Source organism: Pleurodeles waltl, chromosome 5, assembly GCF_031143425.1.
Source record: "Pleurodeles waltl isolate 20211129_DDA chromosome 5, aPleWal1.hap1.20221129, whole genome shotgun sequence".
Classification (NCBI taxonomy): Eukaryota; Metazoa; Chordata; class Amphibia; order Caudata; family Salamandridae; genus Pleurodeles; species Pleurodeles waltl.
Window position 1 is genome coordinate 474606169 of NC_090444.1, and position 27050 is coordinate 474633218.

The 27050-nt window shown below is 42.6% G+C and overlaps 1 protein-coding gene across 5 annotated transcripts in view; it reads right to left on the reverse strand.

The window, feature by feature from the left end:
- The window catches only part of PLEKHG1 (pleckstrin homology and RhoGEF domain containing G1), a 273088-nt gene that overhangs the window by 38963 nt on the left and 207075 nt on the right, over window positions 1-27050 (reverse strand). For all 5 annotated transcript variants that reach the window (XM_069234291.1, XM_069234292.1, XM_069234293.1 and 2 more), the window contains 2 exons: window positions 10881-10903; window positions 3546-3767 (listed from right to left, as the gene is read on the reverse strand). In XM_069234291.1, the coding sequence (XP_069090392.1) occupies window positions 3546-3767; window positions 10881-10903 (245 nt within the window). The remainder of the gene's footprint in view (window positions 1-3545; window positions 3768-10880; window positions 10904-27050) is intronic.

A 27050-nucleotide genomic window follows, 5' to 3' on the forward strand; every position in this document is an offset into this window, starting at 1 on the left:
TAGTAAGGTCGGTGACCAGGTAGGGCTTCCGTAAAGTGCAAGGATCATTATTCACAACAAGTCTTTGTCGTAAGGAGAAGCTGCGGTGGTGATCCGTGCTGGCTTGAGCCCTGACTTGAGTATCAGAAACGGAGCAACTCTATCTCTGCTCCATTTCTGACACCCAGTCAGGGCTCAGGCCTGCATGGACCACGACAGCAGTTTCTCCTTATGACAACAGCTTGAAGTGAATAACGTTCCTTGCACTTTTGGTAAAAACTGATTGCAGGGCTGGAAAGTCCTGGGGGAGTCTGTTCTGCTACACAGCGCTTCAGGCACTAGAACACTTTTTACTTTTATCAGAGTTGGAGTAGGAATCCTGAGACTCAGACTACTATTGGGGCCTAATCTGAAGGTCACCTGTGATGAATGGGGAATAATCCCTACTGCTAATGAGAGGGAAGTGGGACTCGGAGACCTACGTATCAAAAACTAGAGCCCTAACATCAGGGGCTGTGTTTATTGTTTGTGCAAGGCGTAGTTCACTTTGTTTTTGTATATAAATACTACTTTGTCATAAAAGACAGTATTTGACTGGATATTCAATATTGCGGATATTCAACATACTTTGAGTTGTGAGCCTGTGTTCATCCCACCTACCCCCCATCTACCTCCCCACAAGAAGCCTTGACTGCTTGACCCGTGCTCTCACAGAAAGGCAAGCGCTGAAGAAATACTTGTCCCAGTTGCTCAGACCCCATAGTAGGATGGGCCCCAGGACATTGGGAGTAAAAGGCCTCAAACCCCACAGTTGGGCCCAGTAGCATGTGCCTGACCTCTGAAAGTGGCTGTGACAAACCCATTCCTATATTTTTCTTTGAAGTTCATATTAAAAAGCAAAGTAATTTTTTTTCAAAAGCGCCCAGGACACCTGCATGTCTCAGGATCAGTTGTGGACATACTTTACACCAAGATTTGTTTCGAGAACCCTGGCCAACAATGTGATAGAAAAACCTGGAGATCTAACAAGTTGTGCCTATTTGTCACCGAATTAGACATCAAAACTGTGGGCTGCAATTGTGCGGTAAGCATCTTAAGGGATCGATGTTGATAATTTATTGTAATAACCCTTAAGGAGCAATACACAAACCTTGTGAGAATCAATCACCAGACAGGACAATTGCATTTATTTCATTAAGATAATAAGGGATCCTTTTCTCCCATTTCTCTTTAGCTCAAGGAGAGCTAGTTTTGCATAGTTAAACTAGTCTATAGAAAGGTGTCGCAATAACTCAGTTTGTTTATGGACCACAGACCATGGATCCTACATGCCATAAATTCAAATACTGGTAATGCAGTTTAAACATCTTATGAAAATTAACACATTACAGTCTCTAACATTTAAAAAGAAAAGCCCTGTAGTACAGCACCGATCCTCCTCTGTTGCACTAAGACTTGGAGAATGATGATGCAATTGAGCACAAAGACATGGCAGAAAATATAGCTCAGCTTGTTTTTGGTTTCGGAGTCTCTGAGAACCTTGAGCTGAACCGGAGGCAGGGAAACTTAAGCTTTCAATGGGTTGCCCAGCTCTAGCTTGGTTATGTTCTACTAATGAAAAGTACATTATCTAATATGACTTGTAAGTACGCCCTTCTATTTCTTGTCATGTACTGAACAGCGTGACCTCGTAATCTATCAAATTTTCTTCCAAACTCCCACTCACCAATCGTTTCATTTCTTTATTGCGTGTAAGTATATATTTTGAGCTGAGCCACAGGGCTTGTGGCTTAACTATTTCACTGTTATTGTCTGAACAAACCACATAAACATAGTTTCCTGCTCCATATACACCTATGGGTTTGAGCTGAAGACAAGGATAGATTGTAGGCAAAAGTCACATGTTAAGTGGAAATAAGCAGAGAATCTTTATGAGCACTCTTCTGTATATTTTCTGAGGTATACTTGATGGTCTCTGATGAAAGTTGAGAGCACTTACAATGCACCGCCATACACAATGGCGGAAAAAAAAGATTCTAATATGGAGGGCATACAGAAGCGCATTAGAGGATTATGTTTGACTTCATACAAGGGATTCGCTTATGTAGACCCACACTCACTAAACAAGAAAAGTTTACTCAAGACAAGTTCGATTTCCTGATTCATATTCTCAATGAATGTAAAATGCATACCAACACCAGTAGTTAATGACTGCAAGATAACCTTTCAGATTGGCTAATCTAATTTTGGCATTTGATCATGGCACTGATAAAAATTTCTTTCCACTTCAGGAGCTATGGACCCTTAACTGAACACAAAGATCCTGGGAGGCACACTAGTATACACACAGAACATTATTACCTTTTTTCTGTAGGTCTGTATGTTTGCATTAATTATCCCACTTAAATCCTAGGATGGAAGCCATTGCTGATTTACTCGGTTGAAGGTGAAATCAGTTATAAGAAGCTGGCTGCTCTTTCTGAAAGACTACATGGGTAGCCCTGAGAAAGGATACATATATAAGTTGTTAAAGTTGCTTGAGTAAATATTGTGGATGAATTTCACAGCCCACCTGGGTTAATGAGATACCAGAAATGTTTTGTTGTTTACCTATTGCACTTGAAAGAAATCTATTTTGCGTTCTCTCCTGAATTGTGATAAACTAGATTTGGCTTGGACGTGGAAGGGCATTCTATGATGTCCTTTTACTCCTAACTATATACAGTTCCTGTCCTAGCTTGTTTACTTTCTTGTGTTGCTGTGCTTCGCCTAGATAAGACGCACACCTTGATTTGCATGTGGATTATTACTGCCATTTTGAAACAGATATTTGTGTTCTTGCTACAGACACCTTGAGCAGACACCTTGTTGCAGACAGCACTGCATATAATATTCCAGAGAGTGTGCTTTGGCCAGCCCCTTGCTCATTACTGAATAACTTTCTTGTCTATCACAGCTCCCTCCTTTTTACTGGATAGCTTTCCTCCCTATTTTAGTTTTTGTCCCACATCCGATGTATAACTTCTTTACCCCTGATTTTGGTTCGCTCATTTGTATCCTTCCAATGCAGACATCATGAAACTATTATTATTTTTTGCTTGAAATTTACCCCAGTCCCTCAGCCTTCCCATCCTGTCTATCTTCTTCTATGCTCCCTCAGAGTGCGATAACTAGCACTCCAAGGCTCAGTATGATTCTGTCACCTGTCTGCTTCTTTCTCTCTCTCTCTTTCTGCCGCTGGCTTGCTTTTCCTGCCACCCATTCCACCCCTCTATCTCTCTCTCTCTCTCTGTGCACTGCCTGCCACTATTACCTTTATTAATGATGGATGCTTTTAAAGTTGTGCTAGCATTGATAAAGTCAATGGAGGTAACCAGACATCTAATAAGTGTATTCATTAAACTTTCAATATGGATGCCACACTGCCTGAAGTAACATGATGTGACACAACATGGCAGCCATCTTGAAAGTATAGGTGGTTACATTAGAATTTTCATACATTAGTAATAGGGGCAACACACCGCCCTTTGTGTAAGGAAGTAAACACATAATTTAAAAACGTTTACCTGTTCAGACTCTTCCTCATCATCAGCATCTGTCTGTTCAGATACACCAAGTTGGTGAGTTTCCTCTAAGTCACTGCTGTAGGTAGGTTCCAGGGACTCTCTGGACTGCTTCACCCTCTGGTTGTGCTGCAAAACACTCTTCCGAATTCCAGAGGCAAGAAGGACTTCAGTGGATGCCAGTTTTGCAGCGTGCGAAAGCAGAGCGCCCTCCATGCTAATCCGCTAAACAAGATTACATTTAATGAATCCAACGTTTTCTTTTGCAGGAGCTACTTATGTTCAATGAAAATCATATACAGCTAATATGTTTATTGTGGCAATAGTGACCTCATGAGATGAAATTACATTAGTGACCACCCCATGCAAAATTACTAGCAGTGATTACCTTGGTGCATCAGGCAAGACTGCCCACAGTAAAGTGACAATGGCTCTATTAATTTGGAATGCGTCTATAGAGTAATTCATAGATAGCCATATCTAAAGTGCCCTTGGCATGAAGGTAATAACCCAGGTAATACTTTCAGTAATATGTCTCAAAACCCCTTATGATTTATTAGCTTTAAATATATTTTGGAAATCCAGCTATTTGGCTTCAAATATCAGCTAAGCCTATGAGTTCTGGAAATACACACTACACTTTTGTCTTTAATACATGCTTTTCAATGTTGGGGTACATATATAGTAATTTCACCTGGCAAAAGCTTCTAAGTTAGCTCAGTGGCTGCACACAGGAGAGCTACTTACAGGTAAGCTGGAGAGCTACCGATAGCTCACGAGCTACTCGTTGGAGATGCCTGTATTAGAATGCAATATAAGGAGAAGACTAATTTTTCCACAAGCTCTTCTCTACGATTAGGTAACTTCATCAAAATATATAATGGCTCCGCCATTATCAATCACTATCATCATTCAAAAAGAACAGTCCATACTGCTGGTGCAGTACGGTTTCAAATTGCACCAGCAGTCAAACAGAGCTGTCTGATCTTAGTTCAAGAAGGTCCACAGACTCATTCTTTTTCAATACAGAAATAACGTATATGCAGGACTTCACTACAATATCAAAATGGTTTCTTACCTGTACAAGTAGTTTTGCAGCTTTAAGAGTTTTCTGGATTCAAATGCTGTGCATTATTCTGCCATCTAGTGGTTGGGTCCAGAAAGTTGTGTTCTAGTCTTTTTTTTCTTCCTTGGGGGCATCATCAACCACCATTTGGTGCTATGTTCATCTTCTGTGTGATGTCAGAAGGTGCCCTGGAAGTTCCTGTGCGTGATCTCCATCTTCAGATTCTTATTTCTTCTTCTTTTTCTTTCATCTCTCTTTTTTTTCCTTCCCCATTTGTTTGCTTCTTGACCCATTTCTGGGAAAATGGGTGTATCGCATGTAAATCCAGAAAACTCTTCAAGCTGCAAAACTACTTCTGCAGATAGGAAGCCATTTCATTTTGAAGCATGAATTATTTTCTGGATTCACATGCTGTGCATTAGATTATACAGCGGTATCCTCTTCTTTGGGCTGGTTGGGATGAAATATGGATGATTTGGCAAATAGGGGTCATAGTACCTTCTGCCCACTTGTGCTTCCATGTTTACACAGTAGTGTTTTACACAGGTATGTGGCAATGCCCATGTCGGTGCATCGCAGATTTCCTCAACGGGTATGTTTGCAAGATATACCAGTATAGTGCCCTTATTTCTGGTAGACTGCGCTCAGGGTCATGGAATTAACTGTTTTCCAGCTTTTGCTTAGCAAGTTTGGATGGTGGCAACAATCCATCTGGTGATGGTTGCCTTAGATACTGGTGATCCCTTGTTTGCTTTGGAAAATGACACGAAAGCTGGTTTCCCTTGTGAAATGCTTTCCTGCATGTACTACATTAAAGCCCTTCAAAGGTCTAAAGTGTGTAGGGCGCTTTCCGCTCGTGTTTTTGGTTTATGAAAGAAATCCTGTAATATGCTTTGATTAACATCACCTTTCGTAGCAAGTGTGGATTATTTCTAAGGACTACCTTGTGTATTTGCAAGTATGGCCCATGGACTGTCAGTGGACTGTCAGTGTTTGGCATTTTCTATTTACATAGCAATGTGATTGCTATCAGGAAAGCTGTTTTTGAGGGTGAGCGATTTTAGATCAGATTTGTGCATGGGTTTGAATGGTTCTGTTATTAGCTGTTATTAGCTGTATTAACACCATGTTTAGGTTCCACAATGGTGTTGGTGCTGATCTTGGTGGTGCCACCCTTTTTTTATCCCTCTAAGGGTATCTTTACTACTGCAGATGTAAAGAGGCTTGTGCCTGATGCACCCCTAGTGTAGGCCACTATTGCTGCCAGAGGAACCTTTAGTGATGCATAAATAAGGCCACTGTCTAGCAGGTGGGTGAGGTATATTAATACTGTGTCTGTGTATTTGAGTTGATTCTATTGTTCTTTGTGCCCCAATGAATGTATATTTTCCATTTATGAGTGTAGCATTTTCGTGTGTTTGGTTTCCTTGCTTCCCTTAGGATTTCCATTGTCCTTTGCCAAAGTTGGAGGTGACCAAATTCTAAATATTCAGAAGCTAAGCTGCTAGATTGAGTGTGGCTGGCTCGGGTGACATACTTGTCTGTCTTGAATTGTCAGTAGGTCCTTTACTGGCCTCAGTGTGATCATCTGTCCCTTGGACATTTCCAGTAGATTTGAGCACCAGGTCTGCCTTGCCCAGTGGGGGGGATATGAGGATGATTTTGATTGTCTGGCCTTTTCCTGCACCCTGTGGATTAGGGGAACTGGAGGAATAACATATGCAAATTTCCCTGACCAATTTATTAACAGGGGATTCACTTTTGACTGGTGGCGAGGAGACCTGACGGCGAAGTGTTGCCATTTTGCATTTGTTGCAGTGGCAAACAAGTCTATGCTTGCTGTGCCCCAAGTGTTGAAGATCCTTTGGATGACCTCGTATTTTATCTCCGACTTGTGTAAGCTGTTTTCCTGTGTGCTTAATTTGTCTGCTTCGGTTCTGAATTCTCCTGGTAGGTGGATTGTTTGTAGATGTATTTGAGGTTGTATTGCACAGCGCCAAATATCTTGGGCTTGCTTTGATAGGGTGAAGGATTTAGTTCCCCCTTGTTTGTTCAGGAAGAAGATGGTGGCTGTGTTGTCCATTTCTATCAAAATCATTCTGCCGGTCGAGTGCATTTAGACGGCTTTCAGGGCAAGAAAAACTGTTTTCAACTATAGGTCATTGATGTGTTTTGCTGAATCTCAGTCGTTCCATAAGCCAGGCACTTTCAGGGGGCTGGTGTGAGCTCCCCAGCCTTTGTGTGATGCGTCCGTTGTTATGATCACAGTTGGAGCTGGTATCTTGAAGGGTCTACCTGTGCTTATGTTTTTTGTATTCCACCATTGTACCTTTGTTGTGACACGCACTAGATCCTCCCTGCTCCTTGTGGCTTGTGACCATTTCTTGCAAACCCATTCCTGGATTGGGTGATGTGTGTTATCTTGCATGTGGGATCAGTGGGATGCATGATGTTATCATGCCCATGAGCTTCATGACTGTCCTCACTGTCAGAGACTGACCCTTCTGGTACAGGTGAGTCTATTTCTCGATGGCCTCTGCCCTCTTCTGAGCTGGGATGCCTTTGCCTTCTTGGAGTTCAGTGTGGCTTCTAGGAACACATTTACTTGCTTTGGTTGAGGTGAAGACGTTTTCTGGTTTATTGTGAAAGCCGGAAGTTGTAATGTATGCATGACTGTTTGCACGCCCCTTTTGGCGTGCTTTTACCATCCAATCATCCAAGAATGGGTAAACATTGATTCCTTGTCTTTTTAAGTGTGCCTCTACTTCCAAGAAGACCTTGGCGAAGACTCTTGGTGCAGATTTTATGCCAAAGGGTAGCACTGTTAATTGGTAGTATTTTTTGTCTAATACCCATAGGTGTCAGCATCTCTCTTCAGCAGGGTGTTGTACATGGACAGGTCATCTGGTGGGAAGGGCCTTGATGGGTAATTGTCTATACCTTCTTCAGGTGACTGTGCCAAGATACTGCCATGTTTACTCGAACTAGCTGGAGTCATCAAAACACTGAGCATTCCCTGTATCATCAATTTCTAAGAACTCCTCAAATGCGGACTAATCATCCTCCATGACCGTAGCTGTTGAGAGTTTTACTGGAATACAGAACTGTTTCAAGGAATCATCAAATTCCTTTTTTCTCTGAATGAGAGTGACCCATTTCTGTCTCGAGCTTCCTCTTTTTTCTTTCGAGCTTGTGTGCCCTCGCCTTCTCTCTCACTCCCTTGCGATCGGGGGCTTTTTATTTTTTTATTGTCTCTCGACTATGCCGCTAGGTCTTCAGTGCCCTTTGGTCAAGATCCGTGTGGCTCTTTCGGCCTTTGCTGATCTTCGGTCACTGTTGGTTTCAGCACTGAGACTGCTTTAGGTTTATTTGAGGGCTTAGAAGTCTGAACCTTTCGACAGTTTTACCTTTTTTTCTTTTGGTGTCCTTCAACCCCCTTCTTCTGTGGACGGATCTTCTCTGCTTGGGACTCAAAGATTTCAATGTCTGAGTCTCCCCCCTCTAGCTGGTTCCGCCTCTTCATCATTCAAAAGGACTAGGTGTCGGAGTGATTCCTGCTTCTGAACCACTACCATGGTGTGGTGCTCGAGTCTTTGCCTGCGCCATACCTTTAGGGTAATTGGAACAAATTTGGCGTGAGCTTCGCCGTCCTCGTGATCCTTCGGTAGGCAAAGGTTGCAGATCTTGTGGGGGTCTCTCTTTGAAAATTTGTGTTGGCAAGTGGGGCAAAAATTAAAAGGTTTTTTTTCCATGACCCTTTCTTTTCCCCACACTCTTCATTCTCCGTCGGCAGTGTTGTTTTTTCCCTAGCGGTGTACTCCAGTGAGACGTGGCGAGGTTCTTCCTCTCATCTCATTGATATCTTTTCTCCCTTTATGTCCTGTTTAGTTTCTTAGGTATTTTTCAGAAAAAAACTATGCAAAAAATTCAAAATATTTTCGGAGCTCATCCGCCGTGTTTCCAGACCCAACTACATAAAAAGAATCTGAAGATAGAGGCCATGCAAAGGAACTTCCGGGGTGCCGTGTGATGTCACGCAGAGGATGGACTTAGCACCAAATGGTGGTCGACAATGTCCCTGATGGTAAAAAAAAAAAAAAAAAAAAAAAATAGAATACTACTTTCTTGTCCCAACCACTAAATGGCGGAATAATAAACAGCATGTGAATCCAGAAAAGGATTCATGCTGCAAATCTTACATCAGGTTGCAGGAGGTTAAAAACTAACTTGGGGAATATTTTGGACTATCTGGTCTTCAGAGCTCACAACTTCTGCTCTGAATGCATATTGTACCATATACACTACAAACTAAGCTGCCTCTAGATGCTTTTAATTTTGGCGGTTAACATAAATGAGGCTTGGGGGCACATGTAATTAGAAGAGGACCCTACAATTTGATCATGTGGTGAAATTGGGATTCTAACCAAGATCTCCAGTGTTAATAATCAGCATCCTAACAATATACCTTCCCATGGCAGTAATAAGATCAAAGTCAAATGCACTTTTATGATGTAGGCTGTGTATCTCAAACTGTTCAGTCTGTCTGCTCCTTTTATTGAGACTGATGTTGGGTAGGTGGCTCATTAGGGGCTTTTGAATCTCGTGGTGTCTAGCAGAGACCTATACTCTGAAGAGGGTGGGAGCAAAACACAGCAAAATAAAATATTTTCTCAGCTGAATGAAAGCCTTTTCCAGTACAAGGAATAACAAAAATAGTGCAGGTGTATCACAGATGTAATAACTACTAAAACCTTTACAATTCTAGGCCTGTCATTTATGGCACTTGATCATAAATCTGGTAGCTCTTGGAGAAGGAATTTAAGTTAACCTACATCTTGTGGGTGTATTTGTTGATGAGGTAAGCTATCTGATTGACTTTGTCTCACTTAATTGTACTATAAGATGGATAGATCAAAGCTCACAGGGGACAAGCATATTATAACGATTAGACAAGTCAAAACAGTGGCTTAGAAATTCAATAATGTAATCCTAAACATGACCTAATTCAACCTGCTTTTGTGTGCATTGCATCTCCCTTACCAACATTTTAGATATATTTTTAGGAAATCACAGTTCAGACTGGTAAAGCATGTGAAAGTTAACAATGTTGGTACCTTTTATATTCAGCTGTAAGAATTTACATGAAAAAATAGAATTTGTATTTTGTGTTCTATCACATCACACCTAAGGAGCATGTTCTACGATTAACACAAGCTACCAGTTTCCATGCCATTATCTCAATTAATTCTGGTAGTCACAGCACTCATGCTTTAATTGTTACGGCAATACTACTGCAAATTACCATTATATAATATCTCAGTTCTTCCCCTATAGCTGGAGCTTCAAGGTTCTTATTAAACTATTATGGACCACATTTTCCCCCAAGTCTTGTCCTAGAAAGCTGTGCCTTGCTCTTAATCCTGCATTTCTGAGGTCTGATTCACAAAGTACTTTCTGTGAATAGTTGTATTTTTTTCCTTACCTAGGAATATTTAAGAGTAAAGCACGTTTACCAAGGGAAATACAGCTTTTTTAATAAAAAGCCTGGATAAGTAGGTCATACTAAATGCAACTCAATAATAAGCCATATCCAAGTTTAGAACATAAAACAATAAATGATAAGTTTCCAGAAAGGTAGACATATGAGGGCCACAATAAAACAACCAAGATGTGTTAGACCATTTGGTGACAAAAATAAGACTCTGCAACCAAATAAACCCATTTTCAGTGTCTATGTAAGCAAACAACATACTTATTTTATATAAGACAAAAGGAACAGACTAAAGAACATTTTGCATTTCAAATAAAGCAATAGCCTTAGACTAAGATTCTGGCGGATATGTGGACAGCTGAAAAAGGAGACAAGTATATGAATGATTAAAATATCATAGCACACTTTCTAAACAATTCTCAGCATTGACTAATACATCGAAGAGTAACTCACAGAGATATTCTGAAACTGGAAGGACTGCGCTGTCAACCAAGAAGTAAAAAGAGTGGAGTAATATGAAAGTCCAGTTTTGTATACCAAGATCAGAAGGGTAAAATGTGGGATTTCAGAAGCAGAAGTGATACACGATCTGATGTACCAAAAACAGAAGTGAAGCCACTTGCACCCAAAAAGCTTTCTTAAGGTGCACATTGGCAGGGCTGGTTAGCTCCAGAGTCCATAGTAAGTGCTATATAAATGCAACTACAATATTGTCACTATGTTTTTTTAAATGAGACTTCTTTGAAATAACAAGCATGGAAAAAAGAGATCTGTTGCTCACCTTCTGCAATTCTGGACTCATATCTGAAAATAAAGACACAAAAGGGAAATGTGAGCAAAATACTATTTTATAATCAAGGGTATAATTCTACATGTTTTCTTCTGTATACCTTAGGTACATTAAGAATGCAGGTGTGCAAGAGCGAATGAGATGGGGATGAATGATGGAGTTAGCTGATGGGAGTGGGCATGAAATATTCTTTTCACAAAAACCACCAAAACAGTAAAACCTGACGCACTTGCTAGAATTTATAGTGTTTACATCTTTTATGAAAGAAGAAAGGCCATTTAACACACTCATCCTCCCACTCAACTAAGAGCATGGAGAAGGGGCTTGTCCCAAGGCATATGATGCACATGTAACCACTAGTCACTGTTCTGTGAGCTGGCACAGTCCTAATTAGACAATCTGGGGTGGAGGCCACCACTATTCACTGCTAATTGCTGTTGAACAGATGGTAAGAACTGGGGAAATCAGAAACTATTAGTAAATTAGAAAGGTCTTATGCAAAGTCCACTGAAATTGAGAAACGTTGATGGGGAAAGAATACAGGGCTAGGGGATGGCTTGCAGCAGAAATGTAATGAGATATACCTCATGCTGATCCAGGGCTGACATGCAGATAAAAGTTATCCCCGTCCCTTCATTTCTTTTACCCAGGAGATAGGTGCCAGTTATCTTTAAGTCGGTCTTCTTCATTCCTGTGTGTATTAAGTAGGTGGAAATCCTCCAACTATGAAGGTCTAAAAGTATTTTTATCCTTGTAAAGCAACAAGCGTGCAGCAGAAGGTGGTACCTAAGGCTAACAGACTCTTACATGCAGTTTTTCTGAATACGCCTTACTTTCTGTAAGTACTCTAGTTATCATCGGTTGAGGAAACAGATGTTGGTAATTAATAGGTGACCAGCACCTTAGACAGGGTTGGGAATTATCCATGTAATATCTTTAAATTATTCAACATCTTGTTTCTGTGCTTGCAGACTAATCAGCATCGCTTAGTTTCTGGGTGGAGTACGTCATGCCAAACACTGCTGATAGGTGGCAGTCTCAACACAACTCTGCAATTAGTATGCAGATGAAATCTATGACCGTGCATGATATGCCAACTAGGACCTTACACATAAGCATGGTTTTCTACCCATCATTGATATCTGCTCCTTCCTCTGTTCCAAAAGTGAACACGTTCTGTTGTAGTGACAGGATTGAGTAAATGGATGGATGGGGCAAAGGAGTAGCATCTATCTTTTAGAAAACAATACAGATATTCTTTAGCTGAACAAAACTTACTGTAAAAAGTTGTGTCTCTTTCTAACCATCTCATTCTCCCATACAGACCATTGTAAGAATAATGCAGTCTTGCATTTGGGACTATGGCTATACATAAGCCATCATTCCCAATAGTTACTGTATAAATCTTGTTGTATTGTAGTTGAGATATGAGATTGTGAAATGCTTGAATCCTTACTGAGTTTGGATATGCTAATCCTGGCTGAGTGTTCAGAACTGCTCTCAGATACAGTTGTATCTGTGATGGTTGCAGGTGAGATTTGTGGTAACTGATTGTGAATCCTAGACTGCGTAGGATATCTATGGTATAGTCAGTATGTTGTTAACAAATTTGAATTGTACTAGCCTTTATGAGCCAGTCGTCTAGATATGGGCACACATGTACATGCTGACTTCTGAGGAATGCTGCAACCACAGCTAAGCACTTGGTGAATACACTTGGAGCCATATATACGAACACATTTTACCATAGACACAGAATGGGTAAAACCCTTTGATACATCTGGCCCTTGGTGCTGTTGTAACTCCAAATGGTAGCACCCTGCTATGACAAATCGTAGATATTTTCGATGTGCTGGATGTATGGGAATGTGGAAATAAGCATCCTTGAGGTCTAATGCTGCTGTGTAATCCTGTTTTTGTAGTGGGGGAATGACATCTTGAAGAGTGACCATATGAAAGTGTTCTAAAAGGATGTATAGATTGAGGGGTCTGAGGTCTAAAATTGGTCGTAGAGTACCGTCTTTCTTTGGTATCAGGAAGTATAGAGAATATACTCCGGATCCTTGTTGGGATATAGGTACTATATCTATGGCTCCTTTCAGTAGAAGTGATTGTACCTCTTGTTTTAATAGTGTGAGATGCTCCTGAGTAAGTCTGTGTGAACAAGGGGGAATGTTTGGTGGAGTGGAAATGAGTTCTAGACAATAACCATATTGGATGATGGACAGAACCCACTGCTCTGTAGTGATGTTGTGCCATTGTGAATAGAAATTTACCAGTCTTCCCTGCAGAGATGTGTGCTCTGTGGGAATAGGGAGAAAGTCACTGACTATTTGAGGTAGAGGAATCTCTGCAAGTGGATGGTTTACCGCTTCCTCTATTGGTGGATACTTTGTAGGAACCTCTAAATGATCCTCTTGTATAGAAGCGTGAGGATTGTTTTTGTTGGCAAGTTGTTGTTTCTGTGGCTGATGCTTTGAAACCCCCTCTAAACTGTGGTCTACAAAACTTCCAACTAGTGGGCGTGGGCCTTAGCAGTGTCAGAATCCTTTTTAAGTTTGTCTATAGCTGTATCAACTTCTGGGTCAAATAGATGTTCCTTGTCTAAGGGCATATTTAAAACAGCTTGCTGTATTTCAGGTTTGAATCCTGAACATCTTAACCAGACATGTCTTCTAATAAGTACACTGGTGTTGATTGTATTGGCTGCTGTATTAGCTGCATCTGTAGCAGATCTAATAGCATTATTAGATATTGCCTGCCCTTCTATTACTATTTTCCGGCCCCTTTTTTGATGCTCTGGTGGAAGGTATTGCAACATTTGTTTCATCTTGTCCCAGTGGGCCCTATCATATCTAGCTAAGAGAGCCTGTGAGTTGGCTATCCTCCAGTGATTTGCAGCTTGTGAAGCTACCCTTGTACCTGTTGCATCTATTCTCTTGTGCTCTTTGTCTGGAAGAGGAGCGTCTCCTGTGGACTGACTTTTAGCCCTTTTCCTTGCTGCACTAACCACAATTAAGTCAGGTGATAACTGAGTTTTGATAAACACTGGGTCTGATGGTGCAGGTTTATATTTTTTATCTACTCCAGGAGTGATAATTCTGGCCTTCACTGCTTCTTTGAATGTCAGACGCATGTCTGAGCATTCCTGGAAGCATAGGAGATTCTTTGTGTGTAGATGCTAAAGTGTCAAAGAGGAAATCTTGCTCTATCTGATCTGTATGCATCGCCACATTATGATAGGTAGCAGCTCTGGCTATAACTTGGTTATATGCAGTAGTGTTTTCTGGTGGGGAAGATTTAGTAGGATATAAGTCTGGATCGCTTGGAAGAATGGGATCATATATATCCTATGGATCTATATCCTGCTGATCCTCATTAAGATCATCCTTGTGTGGTGAGAGTGAGGATGTCTGTGGTGAAAACTGTGTTTCATATGTGGGCGATGGTGGTGGTGTGAAAGGAAGAACAGGAGAACGTGGTGATGAAGGCTGTTTTTGTCTTGTGTCCTCTTCCTGATCCTTGTCTTTTGAGACCTTTTGGTAGAGGTGCATCCTTTAAGGTCTCTTGAAAAGTTTATTTCCTCTTAAAGGGCATTGGAGGAGAAGCAATTATTCTTCCTGTGTCCTTTTAAAAGTAAATTTTCACTGTTTAGCGCCTATCACCTCTAAAATAGGTTGTATGTCCAAAGATTCTTGGGTAGAAGTAATTATTTTACTACTTGTGGCTTTGGACTCCGAAGGTTTAGATACAGAGTGTTTAACTCAAACCAAAAATGTTGGCTCCAAAGTTGTTGCCAGTTTTTTCAGCTCCGAAGATGTTCCTTCTGATTTTTGGCTCAATACCAAAACAGCTGAGCTGGAGCAGCTTGTTTTGTCAAGGCCCAGTGCACTTTGGTCTTTGGTTGGCACCGAGCCCGAAGGTTTATCATTCAGACTTGCATTTCGGATCCGACCATAGCCTGAATGTAGTGGAGGACTGACGACCAGTGCTGGAATCTTCTTTAGTGTCTTTGTTTGGTATGATGGGGCAGTTGTACTCACGTACTGCACCGGAGGTATGTTGTGGCTATCATCATCGGAGTGTTGATCAGAGTCCGAGTCTTGGATGGAAAATGCTGCCCTTTGTCGAACTTCTTCCTGCGAGTGTTCTTCACCGAAAATATCAGGTGTATCTTCTGTGGACTTGGAAGCCATTTCGAGATGACAAGCTCTACGGTCCCCAAGAGTCTTTTTAGATCTGCAGGCGTCGCAAGTCTCTTCTCGATGATTGGGAGATAGACAAAGATTACACACGGAATGTTGGTGGGTGTATGGGCGCGACACCGAGGACCGAATCGAAATGGAGTTCATTGAAGTAGGCCCTAAAAGGGCGAAGGGCCTTTTAAAGGCAAGAATTCCACCCGGGCTGATCTAAATCAGATTGAGTATAGATGGAAAACGCGATCGCAACAATACTGACGTTATTACAGAAAGGTAGAAAAGCTGAGAAATACTGAACCGAGATCCACCGGAGCGAGAGGAAAACACGTCCGAACCCGACGGTGGAAAGAAAACAATCTAACAAAGGACTTGATGCCCATGCAAGGTATTACTGAGAGGAGGAGTCAGTCAATCACGTGACTTGAACAACTTCTTCGGAGAAAAGTATCTCGTAACACTCATACAAAGCATGTGTATCTACAGCTACAAATGTCATTGAACATATCTCTCTCTCTCTAAAAATATATATATATATATATATATATATATATATATATATATATATATATATATATATATGGAAAATGTCACTTACCCAGTGTACATCTTTTCTTGGCATTAGTCGCTCAGATTCACATGCTGTGCACATCTCGCCATCTGGTGTTGGGCTCGGAGTGTTACAAGTTGTTTTTCTTTGAAGAGGTCTTTTCGAGTCACGAGATCGAGGGACTCCTCCCATTTCGGCTCCATTGCGCATGGGCGTCGACTCCATCTTAGATTGTTTTCTCCGCAGAGGGTGAGGTAGGAGTTGTGTATGCTAGTAATAGTGCCCATGCAATGGAGTGAATACGTATGTACATAATGAAGGTTAAAGTAATATATTTACAAATTTACAAATGTTCAAGATCAACTTCTAAACGGCTACAGGCTCCCGGGGAGGCGGGTGGGCACATGTGAATCTGCAGCGACTAATGCCACGAACAGATGTACACTGGGTAAGTGACATTTTCCGTTCGATGACATGTGTAGCTGCAGATACACATGCTGTGCATAGACTAGTAAGCAGTTATCTCCCCAAAAGCGGTGGTTCAGCCTGTAGGAGTTGAAGTTGTTTGAAACAATGTTCGTAGTACTGCTTGACCTACTGTGGCTTGTTGTGCTGTTAACACATCTACACAGTAGTGTTTGGTAAATGTATGAGGCGTAGACCATGTAGCTCCTTTACATATTTCGGTCATTGGAATATTTCCTAGAAAGGCCATGGTAGCACCTTTCTTTCTAGTTGAGTGTGCCTTTGGTGTAATAGGCAGTTCTCTTTTTGCTTTAAGATAACAGATTTGAATGCACTTAACTATCCATCTAGCAATGCCTTGTTTAGAAATTGGATTTCCTGTATGAGGTTTTTGGAAAGCAATAAATAATTGTTTTGTTTTTCGAATTAGTTTTGTTCTGTCAATGTAGTACATTAACGCTCTTTTGATGTCTAATGTATGTAGTGCTCTTTCAGCTACAGAATCTGGCTGTGGGAAGAACACTGGTAATTCTACTGTTTGATTCAAGTGGAACGGTGATATGACTTTTGGTAAAAATTTAGGATTTGTTCGTAGAACCACTTTATGCTTGTGTATTTGAATAAATGGTTCTTGTATGGTGAATGCTTGAATCTCACTTACTCTTCTTAAAGATGTGATGGCAATTAAAAATGCAACTTTCCATGTTAAGTATTGCATTTCACAAGAGTGCATGGGCTCAAAAGGTGGACCCATGAGTTGTGTTAAGACAATGTTGAGGTTCCATGAAGGAACTGGTGGTGTTCTTGGTGGTAGAATTCTCTTTAGGCCTTCCAGAAACGCTTTTATGACTGGGATCCTAAATAGTGAAGTTGAGTGCGTAATTTGCAGGTAAGCTGAAATTGCAGTAAGATGTATCTTAATGGAAGAAAAAGCTAGCTTTGACTTTTGCAAATGTAGTAAGTATCTTACGATGTCTTTGGCAGATGCGTGTAAGGGTTGTATTTGATTATTATGTCAGTAATAAACAAATCTTTTCCACTTATTTGCATAGCAATGTCTAGTGGTAGGTTTCCTAGCTTGTTTTATGACCTCCATACATTCCTGTGTAAGGTCTAAGTGTCCGAACTCTAGGACTTCAGGAGCCAAATTGCTAGATTCAGCGATGCTGGATTTGGGTGTCTGATCTGTTGTTTGTGTTGCGTTAACAGATCTGGTCTGTTTGGTAGTTTGACATGAGGGACTACTGAGATGTCTAGTAGTGTTGTGTACCAAGGTTGTCTTGCCCATGTTGGCGCTATTAGTATGAGTCCGAGTTTGTTTTGACTCAACTTGTTTACCAGATATGGAAGGAGTGGGAGAGGGGGAAAAGCGTAAGCAAATATCCCTGACCAACTCATCCATAACGCATTGCCCTGAGACTGATCTTGTGGGTACCTGGATGCGAAGTTTCGGCATTTTGCGTTTTCCTTTGTTGCAAATAGATCTATTTGTGGTGTTCCCCAACTGTGGAAGTAAGTGTTCAGTATTTGGGGGTGAATTTCCCATTCGTGGATCTGTTGGTGATCCCGACAGAGAGTGTCTGCTAACTGATTCTGAATTCCTGGAATAAATTGTGCTATTAGGTGAATGTGGTTGTGAATCGCCCAATGCCATATTCTCTGTGCCAGGAGACACAACTGTGTTGAGGGTGTCCCTCCCTGTTTGTTTAGGTAATACATCGTTGTCATGTTGTCTGTTTTGACAAGAATGTGTTTGTGGCTTATTATGGGTTGAAATGCTTTCAGCGCTAGAAATACTGCCAATAGCTCTAAGTGATTTATGTGAAACTGTTTTTGCTGAGTGTCCCATTGTCCTTGGGTGCTGTGTTGATTGAGGTGTGCTCCCCATCCTATCATGGAGGCATCTGTTGTTATTACATATTGTGGCACTGGGTCCTGGAAAGGCCGCCCTTGGTTTAAATTTATACTGTTCCACCATTGAAGCGAGGTGTATGTTTGGCGGTCTACCAACACCAGATCTTGAAGTTGACCCTGTGCCTGTGACCATTGTGATGCTAGGCACTGTTGTAAGGGCCGCATGTGCAACCTTGCGTGTGGGACAATGGCTATGCATGAGGACATCATGCCTAGGAGTTTCATCACCATTTTGACTTGTATTTTTTGTTTTGGATACATGGCCTGTATTACATTGTGAAATGCTTGAACCCTTTGTGGACTTGGAGTGGCAATTCCTCTTGCTGTGTTGATTGTCGCCCCTAAGTATTGCTGTGTTTGACACGGCAGAAGGTGTGACTTTGTGTAGTTGATTGAGAAACCTAGTTTGTGGAGGGTTTCTATGACATACTTTGTGTGTTGTGAACACCGTTCTAGTGTGTTGGTTTTGATTAACCAATCGTCTAGGTACGGGAACACATGTATTTGCTGCCTTCTGATATGTGCAGCTACGACTGCCAGGCATTTTGTAAAAACTCTTGGCGCAGTTGTTATTCCAAACGGCAACACCTTGAATTGGTAATGTACCCCTTGGAATACAAACCTTAAATACTTTCTGTGTGAAGGATTTATCGGTATATGGAAATATGCATCCTTTAGGTCTAGTGTTGTCATGTAGTCTTGTTGTTTGAGCAGTGGGATTACATCCTGTAATGTCACCATGTGAAAGTGATCTGATTTGATGTAGGTATTTAATGTTCTGAGATCTAATATAGGTCTCAGACTCTTGTCTTTTTTGGGTATGAGAAAGTACAGAGAGTAAACTCCTGTTCCTTTCTGTTGGTTTGGTACTAATTATATTGCTTCTTTCTGTAGCAATGCCTGAACTTCTAGTCCTAGAAGATCTATATGTTGTTTTGACATATTGTGTGTTTTCGGTGGGACGTTTGGAGGGAATTTGAGAAATTCTATGCAATAACCATGCTGGATAATTGCCAGTACCCAAGTGTCTGTTGTTATCTCTTCCCAATGTTTGTAAAAATTGCTTAGTCTCCCCCCCACAGGTGTTTTGTGTTGGGGATGTGTGACTTGGAAGTCACTGCTTGTTTTGAGGAGTTTTGGGGCTTTGGAACTTCCCTCTATTCTTTTGGGATTGTCCCCCTCTATATTGCCCCCGAAAACTTCCCCGCTGATATTGGCTTTAATAAGTGGGCCTTGCTTGTGAGGTTGTGGCCTCTGTAGGTTGACCTCGAAACCCTCCCCTAAATTGTGTTTTGCGAAATGTGCCTCTGCTCTGTGGGGAGTAGAGTGCGCCCATGGCTTTTGCCGTATCAGTATCTTTTTTGAGTTTTTCAATAGCAGTGTCGACTTCCGGCCCAAACAACTGCTGTTCATTAAAAGGCATATTCAGCACGGCTTGTTGTATTTCCGGCTTGAATCCTGACGTACGCAACCATGCGTGTCTCCTTATTGTTATTGCAGTATTTACTGTCCTTGCAGACGTATCTGCTGCATCCATTGCTGACCGTATGTGATTATTGGAGATACTTTGTCCTTCTTCCACCACTTGTTGTGCCCTTTTCTGAAACTCTTTGTAAGTGTTCTATGAAATGCTGCATTTCGTCCCAATGGGCTCTATCGTATCTTGCCAAAAGTGCTTGTGAGTTGGCAATGCGCCATTGGTTTGCTGCTTGTGCTGCAACCCTTTTACCTGCAGCATCGAATTTGCGACTCTCCTTGTCTGGAGGTGGTGCGTCTCCCGAGGTATGAGAGTTTGCTCTCTTGCGAGCTGCTCCGACAACCACCGAGTCTGGTGTTAATTGCTGCGTAATATAAACAGGGTCTGTTGGCGGTGGCTTGTACTTCTTCTCCACCCTTGGAGTTATGGCTCTGCCTTTTACAGGATCCTGAAATATTTGTTTGGAATGTTTCAGCATTCCGGGAGCATAGGTAAGCTTTGGTATTGGCTATGAGTGGAGGATAGTGTATTAAACAAAAAGTCATCCTCAATTGGTTCTGAATGCAAGGTGACGTTATGAAAAGCAGCTGCCCTTGAGACCACCTGCGTTTAGGATGTACTGTCTTCAGGTGGGGACGGCCTCGCAGGGTAACAGTCTGGGCTGTTATCTGATACAGGAGCATCATAAAGGTCCCATGCGTCGGGATCATCTTGACTCATTGCAGTATGAGTCGGGGATTGCATCAGTGGTGGAGTGGCTACCGGTGATGTATGCATTGATGGTGGTGGAGATGGTGGTGGAGTTGTTTGGCTTGCCACCTTTGCCTGTCGCTGCTTGTCCTTTTCTTGAAAGGCAAGTCTTCTTTTCATCCTAATTGGGGGAAGAGTGCTTATTTTCCCTGTGTCTTTTTGAATGTGGAGCCTTCTTTGAGTGTAGTCTGGCTCTACTGATTCAAGTTCCTCTCCGAACTTGTGTCCTTGCATCTGGGAGGACAATCCCTGTTCCTCTGTGTAGGAACCTGTTTTCGGTTCCGAGGCTGGATGTTTCGGGACCGAAACCTTTTCGGTCACCTTTTTGGGCTCAGAGGAAACCTTCTTTATTTTCGGCGTCGTGGTGTCTCGGTGCCGACCCATTTCGGTGCCACTGTCTCGGTGCCGAATCTGCTCGGAGCCGTTGTCTCGGGCCCGAGAGTGCTGTGTGGAGGTATCTCGACCGGAGTCGGATGACTTCGCCCCAAGCATGCCCTTTTTCGGTGCCGATGATCGGTCACCTATTTTTCGGGTTAAGCCATGGCCTGTTGGCGGTGGCGTCCCCTGGGCTTTTGTTGTCTTCTCGTGAGTTTTATGTTTCGACGTCTTACTCACGGTTTTCGGCGTTTCTTTGGGATCGAGCTCGTCCGAGTCCGATTCCTGGATGGAGAAGGTTTCTTCTTCCTCCTCGAAACGTCCTTGTCCTGTCGGCGCCGACGCCATCTGCAGTCTTCTCGCTTTTCGGTCTCTTAATGCCTTTCTCGACCGAAACGCTCGACAGGCTTCACAGGTATCCTCCTTGTGCTCTGGAGACAGACACAAGTTACAGACCAGATGCTGATCTGTATACGGATACTTGTTATGACATTTTGGGCAGAAGCGGAATGGGGTCCGTTCCATCAGCCTTGAAGAGACACGTGGCCGGGCCGACCAGGCCCCGACGGCGAATCGAAAAACAAAAACCCCGAAGGGCCACCGGAGCTCTTCAAAAGTCGGTGTCGATCTGTTGTAACTAACCCGATACCGAACGCAAACAATACCGACGATTTTTCCGAGATTCTAACTAACTTTTCGACCCGAAACACGGAGCGAAAAGGAACACGTCCGAACCCGATGGCGGAAAAAAAACAATCTAAGATGGAGTTGATACCCATGCGCAATGGAGCCGAAATGGGAGGAGTCCCTCGATCTCATGACTCGAAAAGACTTCTTCGAAGAAAAACAACTTGTAACACTCCGAGCCCAACACCAGATGGCGGGATGTGCACAGCATGTGTATCTGCAGCTACACATGCCATCGAACATATATATATATATATATATATATGGAAAATGTCACTTACCCAGTGTACATCTGTTCGTGGCATGAGATGCTGCAGATTCACATGCTGTGCATTATCCTGCCATCTAGTGTTGGGCACGGAGTGTTAGAAGTTGTTTTTCTTCGAAGAAGTCTTTTCAAGTCACGGGACCGAGTGACTCCTCCCTTTCGGCTCCATTGCGCATGGACTCCATCTTAGATTGTTTTCCCCGCAGAGGGTGAGGTAGGAGTTGTGAGTATACTAGCGGTGCCCATGCAATGGAGTAGTAATGTGTGTACCTAATGTCTATTAAAATAATATTTATTTACATATTTACAATTTTTATGCAACTAAAAATGGCTACAGGCTACCGGGGAGGTGGGAGGGCGCATGTGAATCTGCAGTGTCTCATGCCACGAACAGATGTACACTGGGTAAGTGAAATTTTCCGTTCGGTGGCATGTGTAGCTGCAGATACACATGCTGTGCATAGACTATCAAGCAGTAATCTCCCCAAAAATCGGTGGTTTAGCCTGTAGGAGTTGAAGTTGTCTGAAATAATGTTCTTAATACAGCCTGTCCTACTGTGGCTTGTTGTGTTGCTAACACATCTACACAGTAATGCTTAGTAAATGTATGAGGCGTAGACCAGGTGGCTGCCTTACAAATTTCTGTCATAGGTATATTTCCAGGAAAAGCCACTGTGGCGGCTTTCTTTCTAGTGGAATGCGCTCTTGGTGTAATAGGTAATTCCCTTTTTGCTTTAATAGATCAAGTTTGAATACATTTAACTATCCATCTGGCAATGCCTTGTTTGGATATAGGATTACCTGCATGAAGTTTTTGGAAAGCTACAAACAACTGTTTTGTTTTATGAAATTGTTTCGTTCTGTCAATGTAATACATTAGTGCTCTTTTTATGTCTAATGTATGCAAGGCCCTTTCAGCTACTGAGTCTGGTTGCGGAAAGAAGACTGGGAGTTCCACAGTTTGGTTTAGGTGGAATGGGGATATGACCTTTGGTAAGAATTTTGGATTTGTACGGAGAACCACTTTATGTTTCTGTATTTGTATAAAGGGTTCTTGAATAGTAAATGCTTGTATTTCACTTACTCTTCCAAGTGATGTGATAGCTATTAGAAAGGCTACTTTCCAAGTCCGATATTGCATTTGACAAGAATGCATGGGTTCAAATGGTGGGCCCATGAGTCGTGCAAATACAATATTAAGGCTCCACAAAGGTACTGGTGGTGTCCCTAGGGGTATGATCCTTTTTAGTCCCTCCATAAATGCTTTAATGACTGGGATTCTAAAAACTGACGTTGTATGTGTAATCTGCAGATAGGCAGATATTGCAGTGAGATGGATTTTAATGGAAGAGAATGCTAGACTAGATTTTTGTAAGTATAATAAATAGCTTACAATGTCCTTTGTGGAGAAATGTAGTGGTTGAATTTGATTAGTGTGGCAGTAGCAAACGAATCTTTCCACTTGTTTGCGTAACAATGTCTTGTTGTATGTTTTCTCGCTTGTTTAATGACCTCCATACACTGTTGTGTAAGATTTAAATGTCCAAATTTTAAGACTTCAGGAGCCAGATTGCTAGATTGAGCGATGCTGGATTCGGGTGTCTGATCTGTTGTGTTGTGTTAACAGATCTGGTCTGTTTGGTAGTTTTATGTGGGGTACTACTGATAAGTCTAACAGTGTTGTGTGCCACGGTTGGCGAGCCCAGGTTGGTGCTATAAGTATTAGTTTGAGTTTGTTTTGACTTAGTTTGTTGACCAGATAAGGAATGAGTGGGAGAGGGGGAAAAGCGTAAGCAAATATCCCTGACCAACTGATCTATAGAGCATTGCCCCTGGACTGAGGGTGTGGGTACCTGGACGCGAAGTTTTGGCATTTTGCGTTTTCTTTTGTTGCGAATAGGTCTAAGTTTGGTGTTCCCCAGCGGTGGAAGTGATCCTGTAGGATCTGGGGATGTATTTCCCATTCGTGAGTCTGCTGGTGATCCCGACTGAGATTGTCGGCTAACTGATTCTGAATGCCTGGTATGTATTGTGCTATAAGGCGAATGTGGTTGTGAATTGCCCAATGCCAAATCTTTTGGGCTAAGAGACACAGTTGTGTCAAGTGTGTCCCCCCTTGTTTGTTGAGATAGTACATTGTTGTCATGTTGTCTGTTTTGACAAGAATGTGTTTGTGGGCTACTAGTGGTTGAAATGCTTTTAACGCTAGAAATACCGCTAGCAGTTCCAAGTGATTTATGTGAAGTAGTTTTTGTTGATTGTCCCATTGACCCTGTATGCTGTGAATGTTGAGGTGTGCTCCCCACCCAACCATGGAAGCATCTGATGTGATAACAGCTTGAGGCACTGGGTCTTGGAATGGCCACCCTTTGTTTAAATTTATAGGGTTCCACCACTGAAGCGAGGAGTGTGTTTGGCGGTCTATCAACACTAGATCTTGAAGTTGACTCTGTGCTTGTGTCCATTGTCTTGCTAGGCACTGTTGTAAGGGCCGCATGTGCAATCTTGCATTTGGGACAATGGCTATGCATGAGGACATCATGCCTACAAACTTTACCGTGTAGTGTTTGTTTGGTTGTATGCTTGATCTTACATTTTGGAGCGATTGGACTCTTTGTGGACTTGGAGTGGCAATTGCCCTTCTTGTGTTGAGTGTTGCTCCCAAGTATTGTTGTAATTGGGATGGTTGCAGATGTGATTTTTGGTAGTTTATAGAGAACCCTAGTTTGTGTAGAGTTTCTATAACGTATTGCGTGTGAAAATGACATTGTTGTTGAGTGTTGGTTTTTATTAGCCAGTCGTCCAAATATGGGAATAAGTGCATGTGCTGTCTCCTTATGTGAGCGGCTACTACTGCTAGATATTTTGTGAATACTCTGGGGGCTGTTGTTATTCCGAATGGTAGCCCTTTGAATTGATAGTGTATGCCTTGCATTACAAGCCTTAGGTATTTTCTGTGAGAAGGATGGATGGGTATGTGGAAATACGCATCCTTGAGATCCAATGTTGTCATGTATTCCTCCTTTTTTAGTAAGGGAACTACGTCTTGAAGTGTTACCATGTGGAAATGGTCTGATTTGATGAAGAGATTCGGTGTTCTGAGATCTAAGATAGGTCCTAACGTTTTGTCCTTTTTTGGAATCAGGAAATATAGTGAGTAGACGCCTGTTCCTTTTTGGTGATTGGGTACGAGCTCTATTGCTTGTTTTTGTAGCAGTGCTTGGACCTCTATTTGTAATAGGTCTAAGTGTTGCTGAGACAGTCTGTGCGGTTTTGGTGGCACGCCTGGAGGGAATGTTGTGAATTCTATGCAATAACCATGTTGGATAATTGATAGGACCCATGCGTCTGTGGTAATATGTGTCCAGTTTTGGTAGTATGTGGTTAGCCTCCCCCCCACTGGTGACAAGTGTTGGGGTGTTGTGACATTGAAGTCACTGCTTGGTTTGGCTTGGTTTGGTTGGTTGGAATTTTCCCCTTCCTCTTGGGAATTGTCCTCTATAGGAACCACGAAACCCACCCCTTTGGTATTGTGATTGATAGGTGGGTCTGGTTTGAGAGGTGGAAGGTTCTGATGTTTGTTGTCGAAACCCCCCTCTGAATTGTGATTTCCTAAAGGTGCCTCTGACTTGTGGGGAATAGAGCGCGCCCATGGCTTTGGCCGAGTGCGTGTCAATATCTGTATCGACTTCCTGCCCAAACAACTGCTGTTGATTAAACGGCATATTTAACACCGCTTGTTGAATCTCTGGCTTGAATCCAGAACTTCGCAGCCATGCACGTCTGCGAATGGTTACAGCCGTGTTGACAGTTCATGCTGCTGTGTCTGCTGGTTGTTAGATATGGCCTGTCCCTCTTCCACTACTTGCTGGGCACGTTTCTGGTGTTCCTTGGGAAAGTGCTGTATGATGTCTTGCATCTCGTCCCAGTGTGCCCTGTCGTAGCGTTCAAGTAGGGCTTGTGAATTCGCAATTCGCTATTGATTGGCTGCTTGTGATGCCACTCGCTTGCCTGCAGCATCGAATTTCCAACTTTCCTTGTCGGGTGGTGGAGCATCTCCTGACGATTGAGAGTTTGCTCTTTTCCTTGCTGCCCCTACAACCACCGAGTCCGGTGTGAGCTGCTGTGTTATGAACACTGGATCTGTGCCAGAGTGTTAAAAAGGAAGTCTTCCTCCACTGGCTCTGTGTGCATTGCTACGTTATGGAACGTAGCTGCCCTGGATAGTACCTGTGTATATGCAGTACTGTCTTCTGGTGGTGATGGCTTAGTTGGATAACATTCTGGGCTGTTATCCAATACTGGTGGATCATATAAATCCCATGCATCGGCATCATCCTGGGTCATCCCAGTATGTGTGGGTGACTGCATTATAGGTGTTCCCACTGGTGACAATTGTGGCGAGTGCAGTGGGTATGGTTGTGGTGAGACCATTGGTGGTGGTGATTTGTCTCTAACCACCTTTGCCTTTGGTTGCATTTCTGTTTCCTGAAATGCAAGCTTCCTTTTCGATTTGAGTGGAGGTAAAGTCTGAATCTTGCCAGTCCCTTTTTGGATATGTAACCTCCGTTGAGTATGGTCAGGTTCTTCCATACCTAACTCTTGCTCGAATCAATGTCTTTCTTTGAGTTGGCTGGAAAATCCTTGCTCTTCTGTAAAAGAGCTTCTTTTCGGCTCCGAGGCTGCTTTCTTCGGTACTGAAGTTTCAGTTGTTATAGACTTTTTCGGTTCCGAGGAGATCTTTTGGGGTTTTGTCGATTCGATCACTCGGTGTCGAAATCGTTCGGTGCCAGAATCTCGACCGGAGTCGTTAGTCTTCGGCAACTCCTTGGCCTTTTTCGGTGCCGATGTTTGGTCACCTTCCTTTCAGTGGGTTAAGCCATGGCCTGCTGGCGATGGCGTCCCCATGGCCTTAAGTGTTTTGGTGTGACCCTGAGTTTGGGACGGGTCAGGTTTGCTCACGGTTCGTTGCACCGTCGAGGGTTGTTCACCTTCGGATTCATCCGAGTCCGTCTCTTGGATGGAGATACTTTCCTCCTCTTCGATGTCGAGCTGTTCTTTCGGTTTCGATGCCATTTGCAGTCTTCTTGCGCGTCGATCCCTGAAGGTCTTTTTCGATCGAAATGCTCTGCAAGCTTTGCAAGTATCCTCTCTGTGTTCGGGTGACAAACACAGATTACAGACCCGGTGCTGGTCTGTATAAGGATACTTTGCGTGACACTTAGGACAGAAACGAAAGGGGGTCCAGTCCATTAGTCTGGGGCGACGGGTGTGGTCGGGCCGACCAGGCCTCGGTGAAGATTGGAAGCCCCGAAGGGCCGCCGAAGCGGTCTTGATGTCGGTGCCGATACACTAACACTAACCCGATACCGAGCGATAACAATACCGTTGAATTTTCGATATTTTAGCTAACTTTCCCGATTCGAAATACGGAGCGAAGAGGAACCCGTCCGAACCCGATGGCGGAAAGAAAACA